This window comes from Erithacus rubecula (assembly GCF_903797595.1).
Source record: "Erithacus rubecula genome assembly, contig: scaffold_578_arrow_ctg1, whole genome shotgun sequence".
In the NCBI taxonomy this organism is placed as follows: Eukaryota; Metazoa; Chordata; class Aves; order Passeriformes; family Muscicapidae; genus Erithacus; species Erithacus rubecula.
In genome coordinates this window covers 23,785-49,081 of record NW_027635760.1, presented here as the reverse complement: position 1 = coordinate 49,081, position 25,297 = coordinate 23,785, and the positions used below count along the sequence as shown (strand labels likewise).

The 25,297-nt window shown below is 39.4% G+C and overlaps 1 protein-coding gene across 5 annotated transcripts; it reads right to left on the bottom strand.

Moving 5' to 3' along the window:
• Nucleotides 1-25,011, bottom strand: LOC306816425 (AN1-type zinc finger protein 5-like). Of its 5 annotated transcripts, none has more exons than XM_079332862.1 (7): nucleotides 23,839-25,011; nucleotides 17,990-18,094; nucleotides 17,739-17,902; nucleotides 17,247-17,358; nucleotides 16,364-16,461; nucleotides 3,651-3,773; nucleotides 1-1,623 (listed from the first exon to the last, which is right to left on the bottom strand). In XM_079332862.1, the coding sequence occupies exons 3-7, from the start codon at nucleotides 17,893-17,895 to the stop codon at nucleotides 1,475-1,477; spliced, it is 639 nt and encodes a 212-aa protein (XP_079188988.1). In that variant the 5' UTR covers nucleotides 17,896-17,902; nucleotides 17,990-18,094; nucleotides 23,839-25,011; the 3' UTR covers nucleotides 1-1,474. The 5 variants fall into 5 exon arrangements, with proteins under 5 accessions (XP_079188988.1, XP_079188989.1, XP_079188990.1 ...); XM_079332863.1 differs by having other exon boundaries at nucleotides 17,745-17,902; nucleotides 23,839-23,939; XM_079332864.1 differs by having other exon boundaries at nucleotides 23,641-23,843.
• Between the last annotated feature and the right edge of the window lie 286 nt (nucleotides 25,012-25,297).

Genomic DNA, 25,297 nt, shown 5'->3' with positions numbered 1-25,297 from the left:
TATTTCCTTCTGTACATGATTTTTATTATTTACATAATAAAGAAGAGCATAGATGCTGGATAGTGTGATTATGTGCAAAACCTAAGTATGAACTATCTGTACATGCTTGCATATCTGATAACTAAATTGAAAGAACAAATTTAAAGCAAAAGCTTGATTTTTAATAGTGAACTAAAAAACTAAGATTGAAGACTGCAATAAAAATCATAAGTAGCATCTTGTGTACATACACATGAGGAGGCATTACACTAGTCTACACTATACTCAATTATATAAAAAACCACTGCAAGTTTCATACACCACAAAGCCCCCTTCCATCATAACACAGAAATGATATTACCAGACAAGCATCAGTGAACTATACTGTCCTTTCTAGTTATTATACAAAGCTGTAGATAACAGAGCCCATGCAATACACCCAAGAACACTACAATCCTGCACCCAAATACAATTAAAAATGATAAAGCAGTCTTCAAAGAGTGGTTTCAGCTCCCACTTAAGTCTACAGGAGTCATGTTGGGTATGATTCCCATACACAACAATTGTTACATTTAAAACTTTTAACTGAAAAAAGCTCCTAATAGTCTTTTGAACCCAGAATGTGCTGAATTTAAGCACATGAATAATAAACTGCTCAAATACTTCTGCAACTTACACAGATGCATGTGTCACTTGATAGAGTTGCTGTGGTATATCTAAAAATCCCACCCATAGCTTTTGTTTTCTAAGTCAATCTTAGCACAATATTGTGCTACACAACTTTATTAGCTATGCAAGGAAAAGCAGACAACTGTTGCAGGACAGTTTTTAAGTTTCTAACAGGACATTTCCTTTGGGAAATTATTATAATTTTCATTATTCTAAAGTTAATGTTATCTGTTGTAAAATAGTTTTCTTCTCATACATATCTGATTTTTTTCCATTTTTCTCATTGCAATTGCTAAATGACTTTTTATTAAATGTGGCACCAACACTCATCTTACTGGATGGTAGAGCTCTCTACATGTCATATTCTGCTGGAATACAATGGAGCATGGAAACTAAAAGTAGAATAAGATTTTAAATGGATAGAAGTAGACCATGAGCCTTTCTGACATATCCTTCTCCCAAACAGGCACAGTCTTTGGCTAGTCATAAACACCTTGAACATCTCAAAAGGAAGATCTGCTGCAAACATAAAGTAAGCATCTGTTTAGCACATGTGAACTAGACTTTGTCTTCTGAGCATGTGTATTCCTGTGCAGGTTCTAGCCATCCAATAATATTCTGAGGAGAGCATATATATTTTTAAGGACTGTATCTATCCAATTCCGCCTGTAACAAACACCCAAACATTGTAAAAAACAATTAAGACAGCCAAAGCTAAAATTAAAACTTTGGAGAACAAATGAAAATGGTCATGCATCTGCTCTTTAATGCTTTCATAGGGGATATTAAAACAAATACAAGTCAGTCTTTTCACAAATAGACTAGTTTATATTCTCTGGATTTTTTCAGCCACCACAACTGGATTCTCTTTCCTGATTTTTGCTGCAGCTTCTGCTTTGTAATCATACGGACAGTTATGCTTGTCAGAATAACGGTGAAGTCCACAAAATAAGTTTCCACATCGGCAATCAAACCCTGTATAAAGAAAAGGAAAAGCAACATCACTAGGAAGCTTCAGACTTAAGAAAGCTATAAATTAAGGGCTTAGCCAGTTGTGGTGGTTTGTAAAAATTTCCTGAAATTTTTCCCTGCCCAGACCCGAGCAGCCTCCTTTGAACCTGACAAAGACCAATCAGTGTTTGATTTTTAAGACTGACACATTGTTACACCAATGAGAAAGTTTATGTGTCTGTGAAACACACATGTAAAGAAGGAACCTGTTGTAATCCAATACCAGAAGTATAAGGAATACTTTAACCCTTCCCTCCTGTCCCTATCCTATTGTCAGAAAGCCAAATTCCCCTCCCTGACCCTTTCCTAGAAAAGACCGTTATCTGAGATGCTCTTCCTCTTTTGCCCTGGGACCACCATGAAATAAACTACGAAAATTGAGAAAGGCAAGGAGCCTCTTTTGAACCTTTGTTTATTCTATGCAGTGCCTAACTCCTTCTTAGAGTATAACACAGTAAATAGCTAGGAAGGTGTTACAGTTTACTGCAGGAACCCTGGGAAAGCTCTTTCATTTCCAGCCTCTCAGAAGGTAACTAGCCTGGCTGGGGCCAAGCCCAACACGACCTGCAGGCCTGGCCTGGCCAGGCCCGGGCCTGGGAGGGGAGGCCCTTGGGCCGCTGAGATCCTGGCTGCTTCTCCCTCCCCCCCAGCGTGGCAGAAATGCTGCCGCTGCTAACACACCAGGAGCAGCTCCGGGCGGGGGTCGGGGGAGGGGGGGGGGGCTGAGCTGAGTTTCCCCCCCTCGAATGGAATGCAGCCAAGCAACACACCACGTTTCTGGCTGGGCCCCTGCTAAGACCCTAGCCCAGCCCAGCATGGATGCTGAAAAGACTCTATCGTAAAATAGCTCCCAGCCACGGAAGAGATCACATGACCATCTGCTGCCCAGGCAAGATATTAACTCTTTCACTGCCCAGAATGAGACTTGCAGACGCTTTGCTCTCTCTCTCCTGAGTGAAAGAAAAGGACCAAGATGATGATATGCACAGAAAGAGCATGAAAACACCGAGGTGAGTCAAAAAGAAGAGTCGGGTCCCAGATGAGGGAAGGAGGAGAGTCGTGGACTGAAATTCCTCGTTTTTAGCTATGGAGAAGAGACTCTTGTTTCCCTATAGCACATAAAGATATATTATGAGGTGGATAAATGTTTTAACTATAGATATGAGCAGAGGCATTGGTGCTAGAGTAAGCTGATGTTAAAATGGCTGTGAGCCCATAAGTTTGAATAGAGAAGAGATGAAGATCCCTGCTGCCTTTCAGGGAAGAAGAAGAAGAAAGACCTCCGTTTTCAAAGATAAGGAGAATTTTTGTTTGAACTGTTATAATTCTTAAAGTGTGCCCCATAAGTAGATATGGTCCTCAATAATGGTTGTGGGAAAACTGTTAGTCGAGGAAGGGACTTTTACATAGTGATCAGAATTCCATTCTCCCAGGTGGCTGATCACTGTGACTTCGAGGCCACAAGAAAACTGTTTCTTGTGGAGAAATCTCCATAGACTGAAGAGAGAAGTCTCCTCTCACAAGTAAATGGGTGAAAGACTTTTTTAAAAAAGATGGTAAACTAATTGGTTTTCTGTATGTTGTCAGTGTGAAAGAAAAGAAGTGTGGGGAGGGGAGGGGAGGAGGAGTGTTATAAAAGTTTTGTTCTGAGTTTTATTCTTTTTTCTTATAGTTTCTAGTAATAAAGTTTGGTTTTGTACCATTTAAAGCTGAGCCTGTTTTGCCTTCCTCCTAATCCTATCTCAGATCAGGGAAATTTTAAATTGGCAAACCAAAACCACTACACCAGTTCAAAGGGGGGTATGTGCATCTGTATCAAACAGATTAAGTGGAATGAATATTTTCAAATATCAGCTCTGTTAAGGGATCTAACATTATGAATTTTGTAACAGCGAGCAAAAGTTTAATGCCTACAGATTTCAACAAATTTAATCTAGTAAGAGGCAACTAATAATATAAATCTATTCAATATTGACAAAGTACTATCATACCTGTAAGGCCAACCTTCTTTCTGCATGTGAAACATCTGTTCTTTGGTTTAGGCAGTTCAGAAGCTTTCTCTTCACTCTGTGAAGAACTAGGTTGAGAAACTGATGGGCTTGGTTGAGTAACAACTGTTAAAGCAAGCAAAAAAAATTTTTTTCTTCCTTTTCTTAACTTCACTAGCATATTTGTATTTATTAACAGCAATTTCCCCTCTACTAAGACATTGGAGTTTATTGTCTGAAGTGCTAAGTAGACTAGGTAATCTATTAACTTCCCTTTTATCTCTACAAAAAATTATCAAGTTTTCCCCACAGTTCCATCATCTAGAAAATACAGCATACCTAGTGTTATCACTCGTATACACCCATATAGGTCCTGTACACACAATATTAAAAGTAATATGATCCAATTTATAGTAATCTAAAACAATAACACTGTCAAAGTCGTTGAATAGAGGGGATACTTGTGGAAAATAGTCAATAGGACCATATTTTAGAAACAAATGAAAATTACAGTAATGGTTTTTTGTCATAGTACCATTACTCTGCCATTATACTTGCAAAGTCAGATGATCTAAAATCTCAAACAGTACAACACCTAACATTCTTGAGCTTCAAACCACTGATTTGTAATACACCAAGCATATTACTACAATCCACACAGCTCAAAAAAGACCTTGTTTCAGACACTTTTTACAGTAATTTAAAGAAAAAACTACATATTTATATTGGATATCAGTATCCTTGTACTATATTCAACCTTAATGATCAAGCAGTTTGAGTCAAAATGGCTTATTTTTCAATTGTTTTTGTAATGAACACTTTTGGTTATATTTCTCACTTTTTACCCAAGTTCTATGCAGGATAAAAATGGGTCCTTCTGTGAACTTCTGTGGATCTGTTAGTTTTATTTGAAAAATAAGTTTTTTATCAGTTTTTTAAAAAATCCTTTAAATACCCAAATTAGTGCAGAGGAAACACAAGGGGGATATGTTTGTATACAAACTTTAATGCATACAACCCAGACAGTCTGTCCCTGTTCAGTTTTCCTGGATTACTGTGGGAAGATAGGTTGAAAGGATAGTGCAGAAGGCAATCTTTCCCAATGAATTAAAGCTGTACTGATTACTGAGGAATGGAAACAGCCTTGCCTGCCCAATGAGGTTGGGTGTTATAAAAGAGTGGGCTAGCTGGCCCCATGTTATAGTTGCAGTTGGGGGTCCAGAGTCTGCTGTAGTTTAGGACGGAATCTGCTAGCTGTGCTGTGAGGAGGTAAGGGATGTGCGTTTGTGCGAGGGTCAGACAAGGTACGAAGATGTTTTGTGAGGGACAGACAGGGTTAGGTGACTGGGTAAGGGACAGGTTGGGGTTTAGCCAGTCATGCAAAAGGAAGAAGGAAATTTGCAGAGAGGAGTCAGTGCTGTGTGAAGCTACCTGTATGAAAAGGAGTCAGTTGCCTGAGAGAAAGCATGAAAAGTTTTACTTAAAAGAATGGTGTTGGTGCCACTCATGTCCATCTCGACATAATTGCAATAGAGGCTGTGAGAGTCTGTCTGAGCCTCTCATCTGTTTCTGCCCAACGACCCTCGCCTGAGGCCTGTGCTGCCCAGCAATGGGAGGAACACCAAGTGACTGTTCTGCAGGTGATGCCTACCAGGACTGGTTTCTCATGACAACTAGTCACAGGGCGTTTACTCAACAAGCTCCCACAGATGGAAGAACAATGGACTGGTCAGTATGGGCTGCCCTGCGTGTGTTCATAACAACAAAGATGGTTTGGTGTTCCTTGAAGCGTCCTGTTTCCACCTGTTCCTCAGCGTAACGAGCTCCACATACAATAGTCCATAAATCCTCCCACCTTTTGGCCAGAAGTCACTCGCTTTGGGAAAGGACTATAAAAGTGACTTTCTCAGAGGAGACCCCCGAGATCTCCCCAGACAGCAACAGACATCTATTGGCTGGCTCCACGAGGATTCGTCTGCCCGTCTTGGTAGCTATAATCCCAACCCACCTTTCTCTCTCTCTGTCCCACTATCGCATTTTGGTTGGCACTAAATAAAGTGCATTTCTTTAAAAGTAAACTGGTTTTGTCCCCTGCTGTGTCTTTTGAGCTCTGAGATCCATAAAAGAACCAGTCACGACTCTGCTCGGTTTGGGCGGATCGCGACAGAGACTCAGTTGTATGATTACATCTATTGTTTTAAAAAATAATTAGCAAACCATAAAATACAGTCTATAATTAATGATTGCTTAATGATTAATTAATACTTTTAACCAACTTTGTGCGCACAAATATGATTTCTTAGTTGAGATCCTTTTGGATCAGTAAGCATGACATTCTGAAAGTGTATTTTTTTTGACATTATGATCCCCTTATAGTTCATATTTTGTTATCCTTACTATTAATACCTGCTCTTATAAGATTTTATTTGTATTATGTTCATATGCCTATTACTACTAACACAAAGCCTCACAGATCCAAGCCCCATTTCACAATTCACTGTAGAATTGAACAATGAGAGCCTCCAGTCAGTTCATATTTCAGATTGTAAACAAGATTCAGTAGTGACAAACTTCTAGAGGCCACAAGGAATTTTCAGTGCTCATACCCAAAAAGTCTTATACAGGAAATCAGTATTTCTTTATATGGTATTATACCTGTAAGTCCTAGGGAACAACTCAAGCTCTTTACTGATTTTATTTTTGAATATTCTATAGATTCTTCTAGAAAGTGTGAAGAGTTCCGCATCAGCACTATTTTGCTGATTCTGAGCACAACAATACTATCCAGTCTTGGATATATAATGTTTTTTCCATACTTAAGCATGCTATTAACAAAAAGCAAAGGTATAGCACTACAATCATGACTGCTACTAATACTTTTCAGAGTAATTTTGACAGCTGTTTGTTTTTTTTTAAACTAAGCAATTCCTTTGTCTTGACAATTAATATATTCAAAATTAAGAGATATAACCTTTTGAACTCGTCTTTAAACCCCAAGGAAAGTAGTTTTCAGTATCAGATAATCTAGTTGAAAGCCTATGACCAAAAAAAAATCAGGTTAACAATACTGACACCACAGTGTAAGCCTGTTTGATACCACACACCTTAGCTGACAGGAATTAAGAAATGGACTAAACATCTCCCAAATCAAGCAGCATGATCAAGCTCTTTTTTGATTTGTTATATTACCAGTCTGTTTAAAATGAAATGCTAGTTATGAGCTATGGCAGATGGAAAAAGGGAACCTTCCAGTTCTCTGGTGGAGTGAGCAGCTGTGTGTGCTTAGCTGCCTACCACAACAGACCTTTTTGGCACCCAACAAAGGGCTTGAAGGGTTTGCGATAACAACAGACTTGACTGGGATGTGCTAGGTCAAATTTATAGTTGTTAGTGCTGTTTAACAAGTAATCAGCAGGCTCCTGGGCTTGCTTGCCTGACTGCAAATTAAACTCTAGTGCTCATTAGTGGTTTCTTTTTGCTTTCATCACTTCTTACTCTGCTGTGCCTGGGAACATTTTTATAACAGCACTAACCATGTATGCACATGGGCTGGCAAATGGTCAGTGCACTGCTGCTGTGCTGGACAGGCTGGAACTCTGTGTGAACTCAAGTCAAAGGGACTGTGACCTGTGGATGAGTCCCCATGGGAACAGGACACCCTGAAGCATCTGTGGCCATGGTTACATCTGTGCCAGAGCAGGTACACCTCTAAAGGGATTGTGGCTCAACAAGTCCACACTGGAGAAGGTATACCTTGAAGCATCTGTGGCAGTGAATAAGTCTGTAACATAGCAGGTAGACTCCTGAAGGGACTGTTGCTGTGGGTAAAGCCACACTGGAGCAGGTACATCTTTGAAAAGACTGTGACCCATGAAAAAGGCCATGCTGTAACAGGTGCACCTAAAGGCAACTGTGGCTATGGAGAAGTCTGTGCAGCAGAAGGTATACCCTAAAGAGACTGTGGCTTGTAGATAAAGTTCCACTTGGAGCAGGCACACTCCTAGGGGACTGCAGTCCATGAATAAATCCAAGTCAGACCACGGGCAAGGGGAGGAGTTCATTGCAATGTTAAACCCTATGGCCTGGTACAAAGAGATCAAGGGTAGAGACTGTAATGGATATGCCTTTAAATTGTTATAATCTGGTATTGGAGTTACATGTTATAGGATGTATTATACCAGGAACAACCCGAACCAATGGAGGACAAATTTCACAAGAAGCAATGCAAGTGCAGCAGTGACCAGATCTGTGCTCACTGATCCATCAAGACAAAGAGGTGGTGTATTAGATAATTTTGTGTCACAAAACAAAGATTAAAAACAATTCAATCTAAGGGAAAATGTAACAAACTATACAAATATACTTACTTCCTCCTCTACATAAATATATTGCACCTGAGATTAGCTTAGTTGGTTAGAACATGGTGCTAGTAACACCAAGGTGACAGCTTTGATCCCTGTGTGGCCCATTCACTTAAGAGCTGGACTTGAAATCCTTGTGGGTTCCTTCCAACTCATAATATTCTGTGAAACTGACAGGTGTTCACTGCTACAACCAGCAACCTGGAAACTAGGAAGTAATAATGATAATCCAAAGTACAAAGGCCCATTTCCGAAAAGAGCTGTCAAACAGGATCCTTCCTCCACAACTAAAACATATTTCAAAAATGAAAAGCAGGTAACATGCAGAAATGGGCAATTAAAAGGTCCCAACACAAGATTTCACAGGTTGCCCTAAATCATAATTGCTCAATACAGATAACACCTGCAAAAAGTAGGCATTCACCCACTTTTATGCCAGCAGTTAGATCTAGTAATGGGTTTTAAAAACAAAGTCCTCAAAGTAGCTTGGCGTAGCAGCTAGAACAGGGACAAGCCTTTTAACTAAAGCTTACACATAAAAACAATCCCCTATTTTTTCATCAAACTATATCCCAAATGAAATATGTTTTAGTCCTTCTGACATGATGTTAGTACCCACATTCATCAGATACTATCCTGAATTGAAATCCTGCTTGTCACAAAAATCTCCCTCTAGTATACAATAAACTAATTTTATGCCAAAAGTCATGCTGTGTTAATCATCAGGCAAAGTACTCAAAGTGATTACCATGGAATAAATCCCTAGACAAAAACTGAAATGATGGTAGGAAAATGGTTGTTACTGTCACCTACAGACCCACCTCCTCAGTACCAATAACCCTAGTCATATGGAGCAAAACCTTTTTGTTCACCAGAACATGTTTTATTGCCTTAACAGAGGTCCTGTTGGCATGTAGCTCTCTTCACCACCATGGTTATTTCTCTTGCCAACCACCATCTCAGGTTACCAGATGAGATTTGTTTCACTTCAATTTTAAGAGACCAGATCTCCTGCTACAAGGTTGAAGAACTTGGTAGAAAAAGAAGTTTCCAGAAATGGACATGATTTTTAAATTTTATTAAGTAATACAACAATAAGTTAACCACAGGCAGTGTAAAAGGCAGTGCCATCAGGAACAACAAAACAGGCACAGAGGATGCCATTCAGAGGGACCAGGACAAGCTCAAGAAGTAGGCCCATGTGAATCTCCTGAGGTTGAACAAGGCAAAGTGCAGTCCTGCATTTGGGTTAGGACAACCCCCAATATCAATACAGACTGGGGGATGCAGGGATTGAGATTGTCCCTGTATAAGAGGACTTAGGGGTACTTGTGGATGAAAACCTGGATGGCAAAGGCAGGGACTGGGAGAACAAATAAGCACCCGCTGTAGGAGAAGATCAGGTTTGAAAACATCTAAGGAACCTGAAGGTACACAAGTCCATGGAACCTGATGAGATGCATCTGCAGGTCCTGAGAGAACTAGTGGATGAAGTGGCTAAGTCACTATCCATCATATTTAGAAGTCACGGCAGTCCAGTGATGTTACCATTGACTGGAAAAGGGGAAATATTACCCCCATTTTTATAAACAGAAATAAGGAAGACCCAGGAAATTACAAGCCAGTCAGTCACCTCAGTGCCTGGCAAAATCACAGAGCAGGTCCTCCTGGAGACTATGTTAAGGTACATGGGAAATAAGGAGGGGATTGGTGACAATCAACATGGCTTCACTAAGGGCAAATCATGGAGGCCTTTATGAAAGGGTTACAGGACTGACAAATATGGGAAAAGTGAAAAAAAAAAAATCTACTTGGGCTCATGCAAAGCATTTGGTATTGCCCCACACAACATCCTTGTCCCTAAAGTGGAAAGATGAAGAGTTGACAGATGGATCACTTGGTAGATAGGAAATTGGCTGGATGGTTGCACTCAAAGAGTTGCGGTCAACAGCTCAATGTCCAAGCAGAGACCAGTGCACACTGGCATGGACCTGGTCATATAAGTCCAGAGAAGGGCCACTGAATGGCTTCAGGAGGGAGGGCTGGAGCACTTCTCCCATGAAGACAGGCTGAAAGAGTTGGGGCTGTTTAGCCTGGAGAAGAGAAGGCTCAGGGAAGACCTTAGAGCAGACTTACAGTACGTAGAGGGCCTACAGGTAGGCTGGAGCAGGACTTTTTACCAAGGGCATGTAGTGATAAAACAAGGGGGAATGGCTTTAAACTGAAAGAGGGTAGGTTTAGATTAGATATTAGGAAGAAATTCTTTACTATGAGGCTGGGGAGGCCCTGGCACAGAGTGCCCAGAGAAGCTGTGGCTGCCCCATCCCTGAAAGTGTCCAAGGGAAGGTTGAATGGGGCTTTTAACAACCTGGGATAGTGGAAGGTTCCCTGCCCATAGCAGGGGGGTTGGAACTAGATGATCTTTAAGGTCCCTTTCAACCCAAACAATTCTACTATTCTATTAACATAAATCTGCTAGGATAAGGAACCAACCTAATCCTAGTACAAAAAGTGCCTGAAAAATAAAGACAAACAAAACCCCCACAAATACAACTGTTGCACTGTGTATTTGGGAACATTTACTTAATTCAGTCGAAAAGTAAGATGCATCTTCATTGCATCCCAATGAGCAAGGAATCAGGCAAAGGGAACAAGAAACCTGCATGGATGAATAAAAATCTACTGTCATTACTCAAACACAAGTAGGAAACACACAAGAGGTGGAAGCAGGGTCATGCCACTTGGAATTAATATAGAGAGGTTCTAAGAGTAAGTAGAAATGAGATGAGGAAGACCAAGGTCCATCAAGAATTAAACATGGCCAAAGATGTCAAGGACAACAAGAAGGACTTCTTCAAATACATCAGTGATAAAAGGAAAACTAAGGATAATATGGGACCATTTCTAAATGTAGGGGGGACCCTTGTGATACAGGATGCAGAGAAGGCAGTTACTGAATTCCTTCTTTGTATCAGTTTGCACTGACAAGACCAGTGCTCAGGGATCTCTGACCCAGGAGACCAAGGTAAAGGTATGTTAGAAGGAAAACTTCCCCTTGGTCAAGGAGGATTCAGTCCTTGAGCCAGAAGTGCCCTTAACACCAAGAAGGCCAACAGAATCCTGGGATGCATTAGGAAGAGCATTGCCAGCAGGTCGAGGGAGGTGATCCTGCTCCTCTACTTAGTCCTGGTGAGGCTGCATCTGGAGTGCTGTGTCTAATTCTGGGCTCCTCAGTACAAGAGACATGGAGCTCCTCTCTTATGAAGAAAGACTGAGGGAGCTGGACCTGTTCAGCCTCAAGAAGGAATGACTGAGAGGGGACCTCATCATTGTCTATAAGTATCTGAAGGGAGGGTGTCAAGAGGATGGAGCCAGGCTCTTCTTGGTGGTGCCAACCAATAGGAAAAGAGGCAATGGGCAGAAACTGGAACACAGGAAGATTCACCTAAACATGAGGAAGAACTTCACTGTGAGGGTGACTGAGCACAGGGATAGATTGCCCAGAGAGGTTGTAGTCTCCCTCACTGGAGATATTCAGGAACTGCCTGGACACAATCCTGTGCCAAGTGCTCTAGGATGACCCTGCTTGAGAAGGGAGGTCAGACCAGATGGCCCACTGGTCCCTTCCAACCTGACCTGTTCTGTGGTTCTGTAACTAGATTGTCAGAACTGACAGTGGTTTTCCTTACACAAACCAATACAGCTGGAGCAGTTCATAAAGGACTGTATCCCATGTGAGGGACTCATGCTGGAGCAGGTAAAATGTGCAAGAAGGAAGGAATGGCAGAGAACAGTTATGAACTGACTGCAACCCTCCATTCCTCCTGCATTACTCAGAATATAGGGAGAGAAGGTAGAAGAGTCTGGAAGTAAAGATGGGTCTAGGAAGAAAGTGGTGAAGGGAAGGCATTTTTAGTTTTCTTTGTTTCTTACTATCATGATCTATTTTTAAAATTAGCAATAAATTAAATTAATCCAGAAAGAACTACTAAAGTAACAGCAAGGTTTTAGAAGCTTCCTGTATACTCAAAAAATTTACCAAAATAGAAACCTATCAGTTAAAAAAATGCATTCACTTCCACAGTAATAGGAAGCAGTAAGCATGCCAGTGAAGAGTGAAATGCCTGAGAGCATTAAAAAGAAAAAAAAAAAAAAAGTTTTAAGCATTCTAATTACTTTTACATGAAGGTAAACCCCAACTCCTACCACAGAAGGGCCAGAAAAAATAAAACAGAAGAAAAGACAAAGGTAATAGACAAAGAGCACCCAAAAGTCATCAGAAAAACATACAGCACTTCCACAGCACCAGAACTGAAAACTATGCTACAAATTACATAATTCTTGTGCTGCACATTAACACAACTGACTTGTATATAAAGTTTGAGTCAATAAAAATAAGATGGACAAAATTTATTATGTTTTATCAAGCTTGAGAACAAATATTTTATTATTTAGAAACTGAAACTGCAATGCTGAACTACCTGTCCCTGATAAAATGCTAAAGAATAAACTGTATATTCAATTTGATGCCAAAGAACTGGGATAAACTACTCTTTCACATGCTCAACAGGCACACTGAATATTTTTACTCTTGCATTAATACAACAGATACCCCTGTTTGAGTATCACACTGAAATATGGTTTAGATTGGCTGCCATCAAGACTTGATGCCTTTTGCACATCTCTCAAAAAGATACTATAGCACATTATTTGCAATAAGCACAGGACCAGCAGTTTGGTCTCCAGTCTTCAAGACAGACAGCTTCAAGACTTCAAGGAGATTATTAGTTCCATTTCAGATTTGTTTCAATTCAGGGCATCTACTTGAGCTACAGCAGACATGGGAAATGGGAGGGTAATTTTGAACACAAGACAAAGTTGATATATCTGATGATTTTATTGACAGCCACAAAGGAACTGTCTACAGATAGCAGCTACATTTAAATACTATAGCCATGTTTGAAAACAAATCAGAATCAGATATTAAAACAAGAAGTAAGCAATATTATCCATCATCTTGAACATTCAATAGCTCATAAGATATTCAGCATATTACTCAGAATATTCTCTGTAACACAGTAAATTTCATAGCTACTGTTTTATCTGTAACATGAGTGAGGACATCCCTTAATAAGGTCTTGCATGTAAGAAAGCTGTGGTGTTGAACATTAAAATAGCTCATCATATTGGCTTGGTATGGAGCCAAAAGAAAAAATGAGCTAGCCATCATCTCCTTAATTTTGTTATATGACAATATTCAGGAATGGGAAGAGTAGCCTACAACATGGATGGAATAGGACTGTAAGTTAACAATGTTTGCGGAAGAATTTTTAAGTTATTTTACACAAGATCATATGAATTTCAAGTTCCAGTTCACCTTCTTCATAGGCAGCACTATTGCACAGCTGTGGCTTCAGAGTGATATCTCACCACACTGCTCTGTAAAACAAAGCTATTACAGAAAAATAAGGTTGTTGATACGCACACTAGACTAATTAGGTCTGGAAAGACTAACAGCTCTGAGAGGAGATTTATTCAGAAAGGCAGTGACCCACAAAAATGCTAGAAATATGCTATGACTTGCTACAATATGATTATTTAAACATACTTGTTTTCACAACAGTTGAGTTTTAGTGCTCAATATGCAAGTCAGCTCTCTTGTATGAATCTTTTATTGACACTTAAAAATCTGCTTAAACAAAACGGGTTTCTTCAAGGCCTCTATTATGTCTCACCAACTTAGTGAAGGTATTGCTCTGATGCAATAATCAACACAAGGAAAGCAAATTAGTTATACAAGGGCATTTTGGCATTTAATTCCTGTAAGTTAGCATGAAAAAAACCCCACAAATATGAACAATATCTCTAGAATATTTTGGGTATATTCTGACTGTGGTCAAGACTGAATAAAAATTAAATCCTTAGTTAAGAAGTGCAGAAGCAGATCAAAAGCCTATAAAATGCATTATATAAATAATGTCCAATTATGAATTGGAGTTTTGATAGATAGGTATTTATATTTCATTGACTTCTACACAGTTCATCAGATAAGCAACTGAACACATGCCACAATTCAATTACAAAACTACAACAAGCAACAAAGTTAAACTAAGACATCACAAGTTAAAATATAGTATGTTAGACATCTAAATTATAACCAACTAGGCCAGTTATATCTCTTATGGCTTTCTTTCTTCAAATGCTAAGATATGATTCATTGCCTTCAGACCTGATTTGTTCTGAATGAGAATCCAGATTACAACCTCAACCTGAGAAAAACAAAAGAAATTACAAGCCTGTTAAGATTAATTTTTTTCAACTTCAGAACCCTCTGGAATCAGATGCTTAAAATCCAAACAGCAAGAGAGTATTCTTTTAGCCCACAGACTTAAAGACAATTGTGCAGACATAACTATTTAGAACTTTGACTTGGAGAATACATCTTCATAATGCTTAAGAAAAAAAAACAACCCAAACCTATTTTGCTTGAAGGCTACGTTGTTCCAGACCTACCATCTAATAGACAGTTATGAAACTCAGTTGCCAAGGTGAGACTACAGATAAAACTATTTTCATTAGCAACATCATGACAGGCATTATCTTAGAGAATTACATCTCATAGAAAATATTAGCTGTTTTATGAGGTGACATTAATTATCTACTATTGTTTCAGCTCCTCCTCAAGACAGACCAACACATAATGGATGCTGTAGAAAAAGAGAAATGAAAAAAAAAGAAACTAACCCAAACACAATACGGATTTATAATAAGTTGAGACTAGCTTTTTTTCACTGCAAGACACAGGATCAATGTACTAGTAAATACAGCAAATACTTGCTGTATCTTAAATATGTGGTAAACCCTTTGTAATCTAAAACCAGCAGATAAAGGCATTATTCTGTGCTAAAATCCGCTCCCAACTTGATGAACTTTAACTTTTAGATCAGCTGAAGACTGTTTCATGAATTTAAGGATATGTACTAAGGAAGACAATTTTGTTATAGAAGTTTGTTTTCCAAACTTTTGAACTCCATAGTAATTTTCCCAATGGTCTCTATGCAAGTTTTAACAGAGCTTTGACTGGTTTCAACTCCGACTTTCAAGATGCAAGATTATTATCTAGAGTTGCTTTTAGGAATTTCTTTTTTCTTCCTCCTAATCAGAGTGCAGTGTGACACTACCACTTAGTTGCCTTGTTATAAGAAAATGAATATTGAGTCAGCACAAATAGAAGACTGACCTTTATAGTTAGCAAAATGACAAATCCCTATTGGCAGTTTTAATAAGACAAAATTAATATATTGCTTGACCACTGCTACCAATTTATATTTTTCTTTCCTGCCTATCACTTTTCAGGTACTAATACATAACAAGTCAATATGGGTTTATAAATATTGTAACAAAGTATAAATCTCTGTGTTACATACAGTAAGTCTCTTCAGATAACACAAGTTAGAAGAAGCTGAAACGTGTAAAAATCTCCTCCATCTGTACATAACCAAAAAAGAATATAGTAAAAGCAACTGTAATTTATTTCATGTCACAATTTTAACTTAACTAAAATAGTAAAAACCTCTGTACAAAACCCAAGCAATCAACTAGCAGCTGTAACAGCAGTCCTAAACAAAGATGCATTTATATAGTGCTGAGTGGTACATTCTGGAATTTTCAACACAAAAGTAATTTTATCTTCAGTTGTAGCAAACACATTTTCCTATTAAAAATCAGCTTTCAATGTTTTAAGACTTTCAGAACTATTAAAATTAACAAGTATCAATATACAAGATATCAAACAAGTACATTAAGATATCCATTTGAATAAACTGCTATATAATAAACATTAATTCACTTGCTTTTTAAAATTGAACATTTTTACTAAGCAATTAATGCCGTAAGTACTCTATATCCACACAACAGCATTTCAGTTATATCTACTGATTACTCACTTAGTCCAAGGCCCTTTAGCAGTCTTTGTTAGTATTTTAAATCAAGTATTCCCTTCTGCTCCATTCTCATCCTTCTGTAGAATAGAATTAAGAACCCTGTTCTTCAAATGCAACAAACCATTTTGATTGCCACAAGTCAGCAGAAACTGTACTGCTAGGCTTTATAAAGAAATCAACACTGACTACAAAATTGAACATCTTGCACCCAGATACAATTTAAGTGTCCTATTTTTAAAAATGAAGGTTTGTTAGCCAAAATGTTGCTCAAATGTCAAAAGTTATGTACTAAAATTGAACACATCTGAAAACTATGTTCTGGCACTAGTAAGTCTTCTTGATTCTGAGAGTATTAATACTCAAGAAGCATTCATAATTAACAGCTGTATCCAGTGTTACTCTAAAAACATACCTGGCTCGATGTCTGTTTTTGGTGATACTTTCTCCTCTCTTGAAATGCTCATTTCTGTCATTTGCTGCATTACAGGCAAAGCAGCAACAGGCACATTTCTGTTTACATACAGTGAAATGGGTGATTACATTAGTTTAGAGTACATAAGAGCTTAAACTGTCAAAATCCATCAGACTACCCGATTAGTTATTATTGATACAGGTTCCTGACCTGTACTTCTGTCTCTCTTCCCTAGAAGAAACTAGGCAAACTGTAGCAAATGTTTCCCCAGATAAACTAGAAATGTCCTTGTAAATGTAGTAGTCTAACACCAAAAACACGAATTAGTCCTAATTTATAGATTCATAAAGCACTGTAAAGTGCACTGTCACTTTTTCCTCTGCAGAAACTCTCTGTAATAGGGCAATGTTACTTTAAGTAGTTATATACTCACAGTTCATTCAAACCTCAAAATAATACCTTGTGTAGAAATCAAGTCTTATGAGGAGTGGCTGAGGGGGCTGGGGGTGTTTGGCCTGGAGAAAAGGAGACTAAGTGAGATCTTATTGCTCTCTACAACTACCTGAAAAGGGGATGTAGCGAGGTGAGAATCAGTCTCTTCTCTCAAGTAACAAGGGATAGGACAAGAGGAAATGGCCTCAAGTTGTGCCAGGGGAGGTTTAGATTGGAAATTAGAAAAAATTTCTTCACTGAAAGGGTGATCAAGCATTGGAAGAGGCTGCCCAGGGAAGTGGTTGAGTCCCCATCCCTGGAGGTATTTAAAAGCCGTGTGGATGTAGCACTTAAGGACATGGTTTAGTGGTGGACTGGGCAGTGTTAGGTTAATGGTTGGACTCGATGATCTCTGAAGTCTTTTCCAACTTAAATGATTCTGTCATCTTACCTTGATTTTCCAGATGTCCTACTAGCAGTACCTTCACAGTTGTTTAAGATAGCATCTGCTCTCTGTACAGATGGAGAGTCTGAGGTAGGACTGTTTGAACCACTAGCTGTCCCTATATAACAGAAATATGAGAAGTTAATTATAAGCAAAATATAGAATACAAGTTAGTCAAGCAGGTTTTAATACAGTTATGAACCATTTCCAATCATTCCTCATTCTATTGCATCTTCTTAATATAGACTATATTGTTAATTGCCAAAACACAAGGATTGTATAAGAACTCAACTGTAGCAGAGTAAAAATCCAACTTAAGGTTCAATACCAAGTGGGCCAGAATACATTACACAAAAAAGCATTTTTATTGTGATTTAAAGTATTATCCCCTTTGATATTAATAGTTTTAATATGCAGCTATCAGAAGATCTCCTGAATACATCTCATCACCTATACATTATGTTTTCAAGACACACACAAAAAAACCACATCTCAAACCTTTACCCATTGGGCTGATTCTACCACTATTCTGCTGTCGCTGAAGATGTTCTTTGTAGCAAACAGAACACATGCCATTTGTTCTAGGATTTCCATAAAATCCACATCCTGTACTACACAGCATGGGCCCTGGGGTCTGGTTTGTCTCCTGAGCCATTTCAATGCTGTAAATAAAACCAACAACTGCATTAAGAACTGGCATTTCACCAAAATCGATTACAGGGTTATAGAATTAAAGTAGGTCTGCTTACCTTGCCCACAAAAAGTGATATCAGCATTTTTAAAGATGGCTATATGGATGTTAATATATAATTCAATACTTCAATTGTATTGATAAGTAACATTGTCAGGAACATCTAAGAGAGGTAAAAAACATTATTATAGTTTAGTGGGTTGACCTTGGCTGAATGCCAGGTGTGCACCAAGCTGCCCTATCACTCCCCCTCCTTAACTGGACAAGCTGAGAAAAAGACAGTGAAAGGCTCATGAGTTGATATAAGGAGAGGGGAGATCATTCATCAGTTACCATCCCAAACAAAAGAGATTCAACTTGGGAAAAACTAATTTATTATCAATTAAATCTGAGTGGGATAATGAGAAAAAAAAATCAAATCTTAAAACACCTTCCCCCCACCCCTCCCTTCTTCCTGGGCTAAACTTTACTCACAATTTTTCTATTCCCTCATCTCTCCATCCCCCAGCATCACAAGGAATGGGGGTAGCAGTCAGTTCATTACATGTCTCTGCTGTTCCTTCCTCCTCACATTCTTCCCCTGCTCCAATGTGGGGTCCCTCCCACAGGGAACAGTCTTCTATGAATGTCTCTGATGTGGTCCTTCCCACATGCTGCAGTTCTTCACAAACTGCTTCAGTGTGGGTCCCTTCCACTTTTTCTTTCCATGAGGTGCAGTCCTTCCGGAACAGACTGCTCCAGCATGGGTCCTTCACAGGGTCACAAGTCCTACCAGCAAATCTGCTCCAGCATGGGCTTCCCTCAGGGTCACAGCCCCCTCTCCATCACCTGAAACACCTCCTCCACTGATCTTGAAGCCTGCAGAGTTGTTTCTCTCACACATTCTCACTCCTCTCTTCCAGCTGCTGTTGTGCAGCAGTTTTCCCCTCCTTAAATATGTTATCACAGAGGTGCCATCATCATTTCTGATTGGCCAGCAGCAGGTCCATCTTAAACCCAGCTGGCACTGACTATCTGACATAGCAGAAGCTTCTGTCAGCTTCTCACAGATGTCACCCTGTGGCCCCCAAAACCCTCCACAAAAACCCAACACACAGTAATACAGAGAAGCAATATACTTATCAGAAACCAAACTATGTGTGCAAGTTATGATCAACTTTAATTAATTGGCCAACAAAAATTTATTAACCTCTGAGCACTTACAGGGTAGAAAAAAACCCAAACAAACCAGAGCTAGATGAGTAAAACAAGCAAGACCAAGTTTGGGTCTACTAAACAGTTTTGGTAATTAGCACAGTTTATTTTTTTTAGACTCCAGAATAACTGCTCCACTTTTTCAGTAATGGTGATCTTGTATTATTCTGATGCTAATAACATTGTTAGCAGTTTGTACTTTCACAACACATTTGTTAAACAGAACAAAATCAATGAAAGATGGGCAACGGCCATTTTAAAACTGTATTTTATATCTTTAAGGGACTTTTCTATAACAAGACCTTTAACTTTGCTTAAATTGCATACAAAGCCCAATACTGAATATTAACTAGCAACAACATGCATACAGTAGGCCCTCAAAACAGATGATCCAAAAGCATTACTGAAATATGCTTAAAGCAAATTTTGCTCTTCCAAGAAAAATAAAACTATTTTTGATTGTTGAATACATTCATTTGCACACTATATGCATTTCCAAAGAGTCAGTTAAATATTTTGTCTAAAATATAGGCAGACTTCTGCATCTTTCAAAGGAAGATAATTCTAACCCTTATCTCTGCCATCAACAGAAAAGTTAGGAATAAAAATACTTCACTGGCAGTTGACCTCTGCAAAACAAGGCTAATAGAAAAACTGATATAGGAACCAAATCCTAGTTTTATTGCCATTGGGAACTAAGAATATAATCAAGCAATCTACTACAAATTGAGGACACACTTGTCCTCCAAAAATTTAGATTTAGTGAAAGTACTGCCTATAGCACCTAAACATTTTAGTGAAAACTCCAGACTACTGCTTTCCTCTTTAAGGGCAGCCACAAAACAGGATATTTGTCTGCTGATGCTCATGAAAACTCAAGCATACCAAACATTAATTAACTCTAGTGTATAAAGAAATACTTTTTATAACTTTAAAAAGCCATACTACAAGCTGTAACCATATATCTCAACAGTATGACAACTGCAGCTGCGATTGACAGCAGTATTTGTCTAGTTAATCTAAACTTCTGGGATCAAAGTAAATCAACAGCAGGAGAAAAGAGTAAAATCAATCTGCCTGCTGGTAGTCACGGGATTTTAACAATTTATACCTTTGTTTCAGTACTACAAAGCAAAATTGTACCTGTTCTGACATACCACTTAAGAATTTGCAGTTTTACAGCCATACACCAAATGAGTGGACACAACAGAAAATCTAAAACCTTAAAAAAAATATTCTCATCTTTATTGTAGCTCTATGTTATTATAACACAAATAAAAACTGTACTTCTGGCCTTATACGCAGATACACTCAAAGCACTATCAAAAGTGCTAACACACACTATCATCATCAATCTTATTTGACTTGCTCCACTCTCAAATTAGAATCTTTCAGCACTTAGTAAATTTAGCTTTAGGTATTAATGATGATATTAACATATAAAAAATGAGTTTTTATAGCTCTTTTTTAGCACAGCCCTTCACCACCTGAAATATATGCTGCTTATTAAAAAAAAATATCAAGTTGTTATCCAATGCTTAAGAAATTTTACTTTTTCACTCTTAAAGCTCTAGGTATACCCTGACTAGGTTATAATACACTTTCCAGAGTTTAATCTAATAATCAGAACACTAAAACATGCAATTTAATATTTTGAGCCAACAGCAAAAATAAAGTTTTCAGAAAAGACAGATTGCAGACTTCTGCAATTCTTCCTTACTAACTTTTCTAAGATCAGTAAGTACCTAAGGCCTTACAAATTCAGTTATCTTACCCTGAAAAACAAGTGAATACCATTATGCATCTGCTTTCCTGAACTTTTCTCAGAAACTTGCTGTGAGAGACTGAAATGTTATGGTTAATGGCTTAAATATTTTTATGAAAGACTTTTTGCCCATTATGGCAAAACTGTATGAAAAAGCTGTGACCACCAAAGCCCAACCCTCTCTGAATATGCCTCCTGACTGGAACCTTGGACTGTGAATTAGGCCACCTAACAGAACCTGAGATAAGATAAAGGTGACACTACTGTCCAATTATCTCAGGTCTAGGGAGAAGTAAACAAGGCTGAGAGAGAAGAATGTATTCAAAAGAAAGCCAAACCCAGCAGCTGTTCTGAAAAATCAGCTCTGGCTGTGTTTGGGGTAGGTGAGGCCATAGCCCACAGGCTCATCTGCTGAGGCCAGGTTTGCACACACTCCCCCCCAACCACCAGAGGAGGAGAGTTTTTTGGGTGTGTGGTGTAACCTTCAGTCAGAGGGTGTTAACATCCATCCTCCTTTACACAAACTGGCTCAGTTGTAAACCCCTCCCACCCTGGGAAGGCCACATACACACGGGACATTCACGTGACAGGCAGCTAAGAAGGTGTCATAAACCATCAAATTCCCCTGAAGTGCCCCCCAGATTCATTCCTGAGGCCTTACAACAGACGACTGCACATGATGCAAAGTGATGCAACAGATCCAGTCTGTTGCAAGAGTGTCAAACTTGCCCTCCCCAGGGGAGGCACCTAGTCATTCATACTTGGGCCAAATGTATATTAATCCGTTGAACTCTGTTTTGCTGGACCCTAATCACTGAGAAGACAAGAAGAGGATCAACAGGACACCATCAGGATCCAGAGTGCTGAGGTTTTCTACTTAATCTGTCACTCTCTTTCTCTCTCCCCTACCTCTTTTTATATTTCTCTCTCTCTCTCTCTCGCATTTACTATTAAATAAAATCCATACTATTAAATTCTTGTTTTCACCTTAATTTGGGCAGAGGCACCTCTAAAAATTTTAATAATTGGATCATAACACTTAAGTCACATAGTTGAGCACATTAGCTTCTGCCTGTCACAAGGCTGCAGTGACAGACTAATCTAAAGGCTCAGACACAAAACCTTGTCAACAGGGGCCTCTGAAATCAGCTTCTATTTATATCTCTGAAAGCTGCCAACCCCTACAACCCACAGAACTGAAGCAGCCAAGCATACACCCACTATAAGAGGAAAACATGAAATTCAATTAACATGACTACAGCTTCTTTTCTAGAGGAAAAGAGAGTGCAGATACTTTAATCAAGAAAATGCAGCATCATGAGACAATCATCTCAGACATTTTCATTTCTATTTCACAGCAAGAACAAAAAACTGGCTATGATCAGAGACCTAACATATTACAATCTCACGACCTTACATTTGCCAGTCTTTTGGTTGACTGGTTGCAACCAAACCTTTACAAAAAATATAATGATCTCTCTTACCTCCAAAAAGAGTCTTAACAGATGTCCCTGTTTAACCCTGAACTCCCAATAAAAAAGGAAGCATTTTATTCAGTGTGTTAACTCAAACAGTAATTTACACCACTGATCTTTACAGGTACTGGCAAATTTACCCAGCCAAACTAAAAGTGGAACATAAATACTTTGTTATTATTAAAGTTAATAGTCTCTTAACTAAGACATCTTTTAATTCCAAATTACAACTAAACTGAGGCATAGTCAACTTTAATAACAGCAGATATTTAGATTATTTGAGTGGCAAATATAATTAAGCTTTTGTGCACAGCAAGTGCACTTCCAAGAAACTACAATTTATGAACTATGTGAAATACATAATAAAAGCATTTCAAGTTACCCTAATACTTCACAGACTCCTAGAATGGTTTGGGTTATAAAGGACCTTAAAAATCATCTAGTTCCAACTCCCTGCCACAGGCAGGGAATCTTTCATTAGATCAGGTTGCTCAGGGCCCCATCCAGCCTGGCCTTGAACACTTCCAGGGATTGGGACTCCACAACTTCTCCAGGCAACCTGTTCCTGTGTCACACCACCCTTATAGCAAAGAATTTCTTCCTAATATCTAATCTCCCTCTTTTAGTTAAAAGCCATTCCCTCTTTTCTTATCACTACATGCCCTTGTAAAAAATCCCTCTGCTAATTTATTTTAGGCCCCTTTAGTTACTGGATGAACTTAATTACTTAATATAATAAAGGGAATACAAATACTAACTAACTTTAAATCAATAATAAAACCTAAATTGACTGGTTAAATAAATACTTATTTGCCTGAATATGCTCAGCTAGAAAATGGACCATAAAAAAAACCAAACTCAAAAGAAAAAACTCCAGTAAGGATATTTCAGGTATACACCTCTCTAACAGTGATCTAGCTGAAGAAAAAAGACAAAGTATATGGGAAGAACACGAATCAAACCCAGGCATTTCCCAATGACAATTAAATGCAGCTCCATAATCCAGACAAAAAGGGCGGCACCGCCAAATGCTCAAAGCGTGGTATGTTTTAGTGGCCATCGCCTCCACACACCCGCCTCGCCTCGCCCCACCCCCTCCCGACACCAAACACAAAAGACATAGAGGCTACCGGTTTAAGGAGAAAAACAAAAAAAACCAGCTCCTCTCCCAGCGAGGACTGAGGAAGCCTCATTGTCTCGCTCCCTGTCTGCCCCAACTAAGGAGGGAGTAGTAGTGTGTGTGCCATCCTGGCCCACGGCCTCCCGCCGCAGTACCCGTCGCGTCAGAGTGAGAGTCCGCCGGGGAAAACGATAGACGCCCTGCCAGCCCTCGCCTCGCGGAAGGCGGCAAAAGCGCCCTGGGGAGGTCCAAGCACCCCCCGGGGCGCTCCTCTGCGCACAACGCCACTGCGCTAACAGCTCTCAGAAATCGAGTTCGCATCCTCCCGCAGGTACCCTTCAGCACCCGCGTACCTGCTACAGTAAGGGGGCGGAGCGAGAAACCCCACAGCCGATGTCGGAGGCGCTGCAGATAGCTTCCGATTGTTTCTGGGAGAGCGAAGGGCAAGATGGTGTGGGGGTACGAAGATGGCGATGTCACCACCACTTCCCTTCTGTCCAGCAGCACGGAGTGAGACGCGCAACGCACAGGAGAAAGACGAAAAGAAGATGCAAAAAATAGAAGGAATTGAGGAAGAAGGAGGGATCTGAACCAGCTGGTCCGCTCGCGTCAGCTCCGCCTCCTTCTGGCGGTTGCTGAGGCCTACACGCCAGCGCGGTCGTACACCAGGGGAAAGAGACCACGAAACACACGTGAGGCGGTTCCCAGTACCATCTCCTTTGCCTGCGGAGTCAACCAACCTCCCCCTCCTCGAGACTAGGGACTATACAGGAATGGACAGAGTCTCCGCGCGCTATCAGAGAATGCCGTCACCTCTCCAGGGGGTGGGGAAACGGAAGGAGCGGTGTCCAGAGCAGTGACAACTGGCTTGCATGGAGCTGCGCGCAGAGGAAACAAAGCCTTTCCCCATCCACTAGCCTTAATAACAGACGCCTCCACCCCTAGTTAACATTTCCATTTAAACTTGCTGTGCAGTGGTGTCACAAGTGAATTATTAAAACAAGTCATCGTTGTGGGGCTAACTAAAGGGGTTCTATTAATCATTAAATGATGATTAAATGATAGTTATTGATGACTGAATGAAAAGTAAATGACAAATTATGATTAAGCAATAATTGAATGGTAATTTGAGAATGATTTGACAAATATTTAAATGATTTAACAATTTAGACAGTGATTTTGATAGCAAACACTACACTACTTACTACACTTTTAATAAGTAAGCTCTAGCTAGATATATAAATGTTGCTAGCATAAAATATACTTTTAGGCCTAATTCGAGATGTTGCTTACCTCATTATAGATATCAGATGCTGGATAAGGGGTTTCACCTGCAAGGAGTAATCTTAAGAGGCATCCCTCTGCTCAAGGGGGCGATCACTGCTGTGTAGCCTGTTGTCATATAGGAGAGCTCAATGGGTTTAAGGGGGCTACAGATATTTATAACATAAAGTGATTAACTTGTAGTCAAACCCCCCTTTGGTGTATGTGCAGGAGTGCAGTTGTAGCAGTTTTAGTTTTGTCTAGTTCCAGTTCAGGTTACTGTTGTTAGCTCCTGACAGACTCCTTAGTTCCTGAGAAGATATGGCCTAGCAGAATTTTCAAGGTCTACACATCAAGGATGATTTCAGTCAGGCCTTGTTGATGATGCCTGAGCCAAAGTACTGTTCATTCACTCATAGCAGGTGTATCCATCACAAGCAGCCATTAGTTTTTTTAACCTTGTACTCCTATCTTATCTAACTTTTTGATTCATTGGCTATTGGCTACTTACACTTTTTTACCTAAATAACTATTAGGCACTAGTTGCCT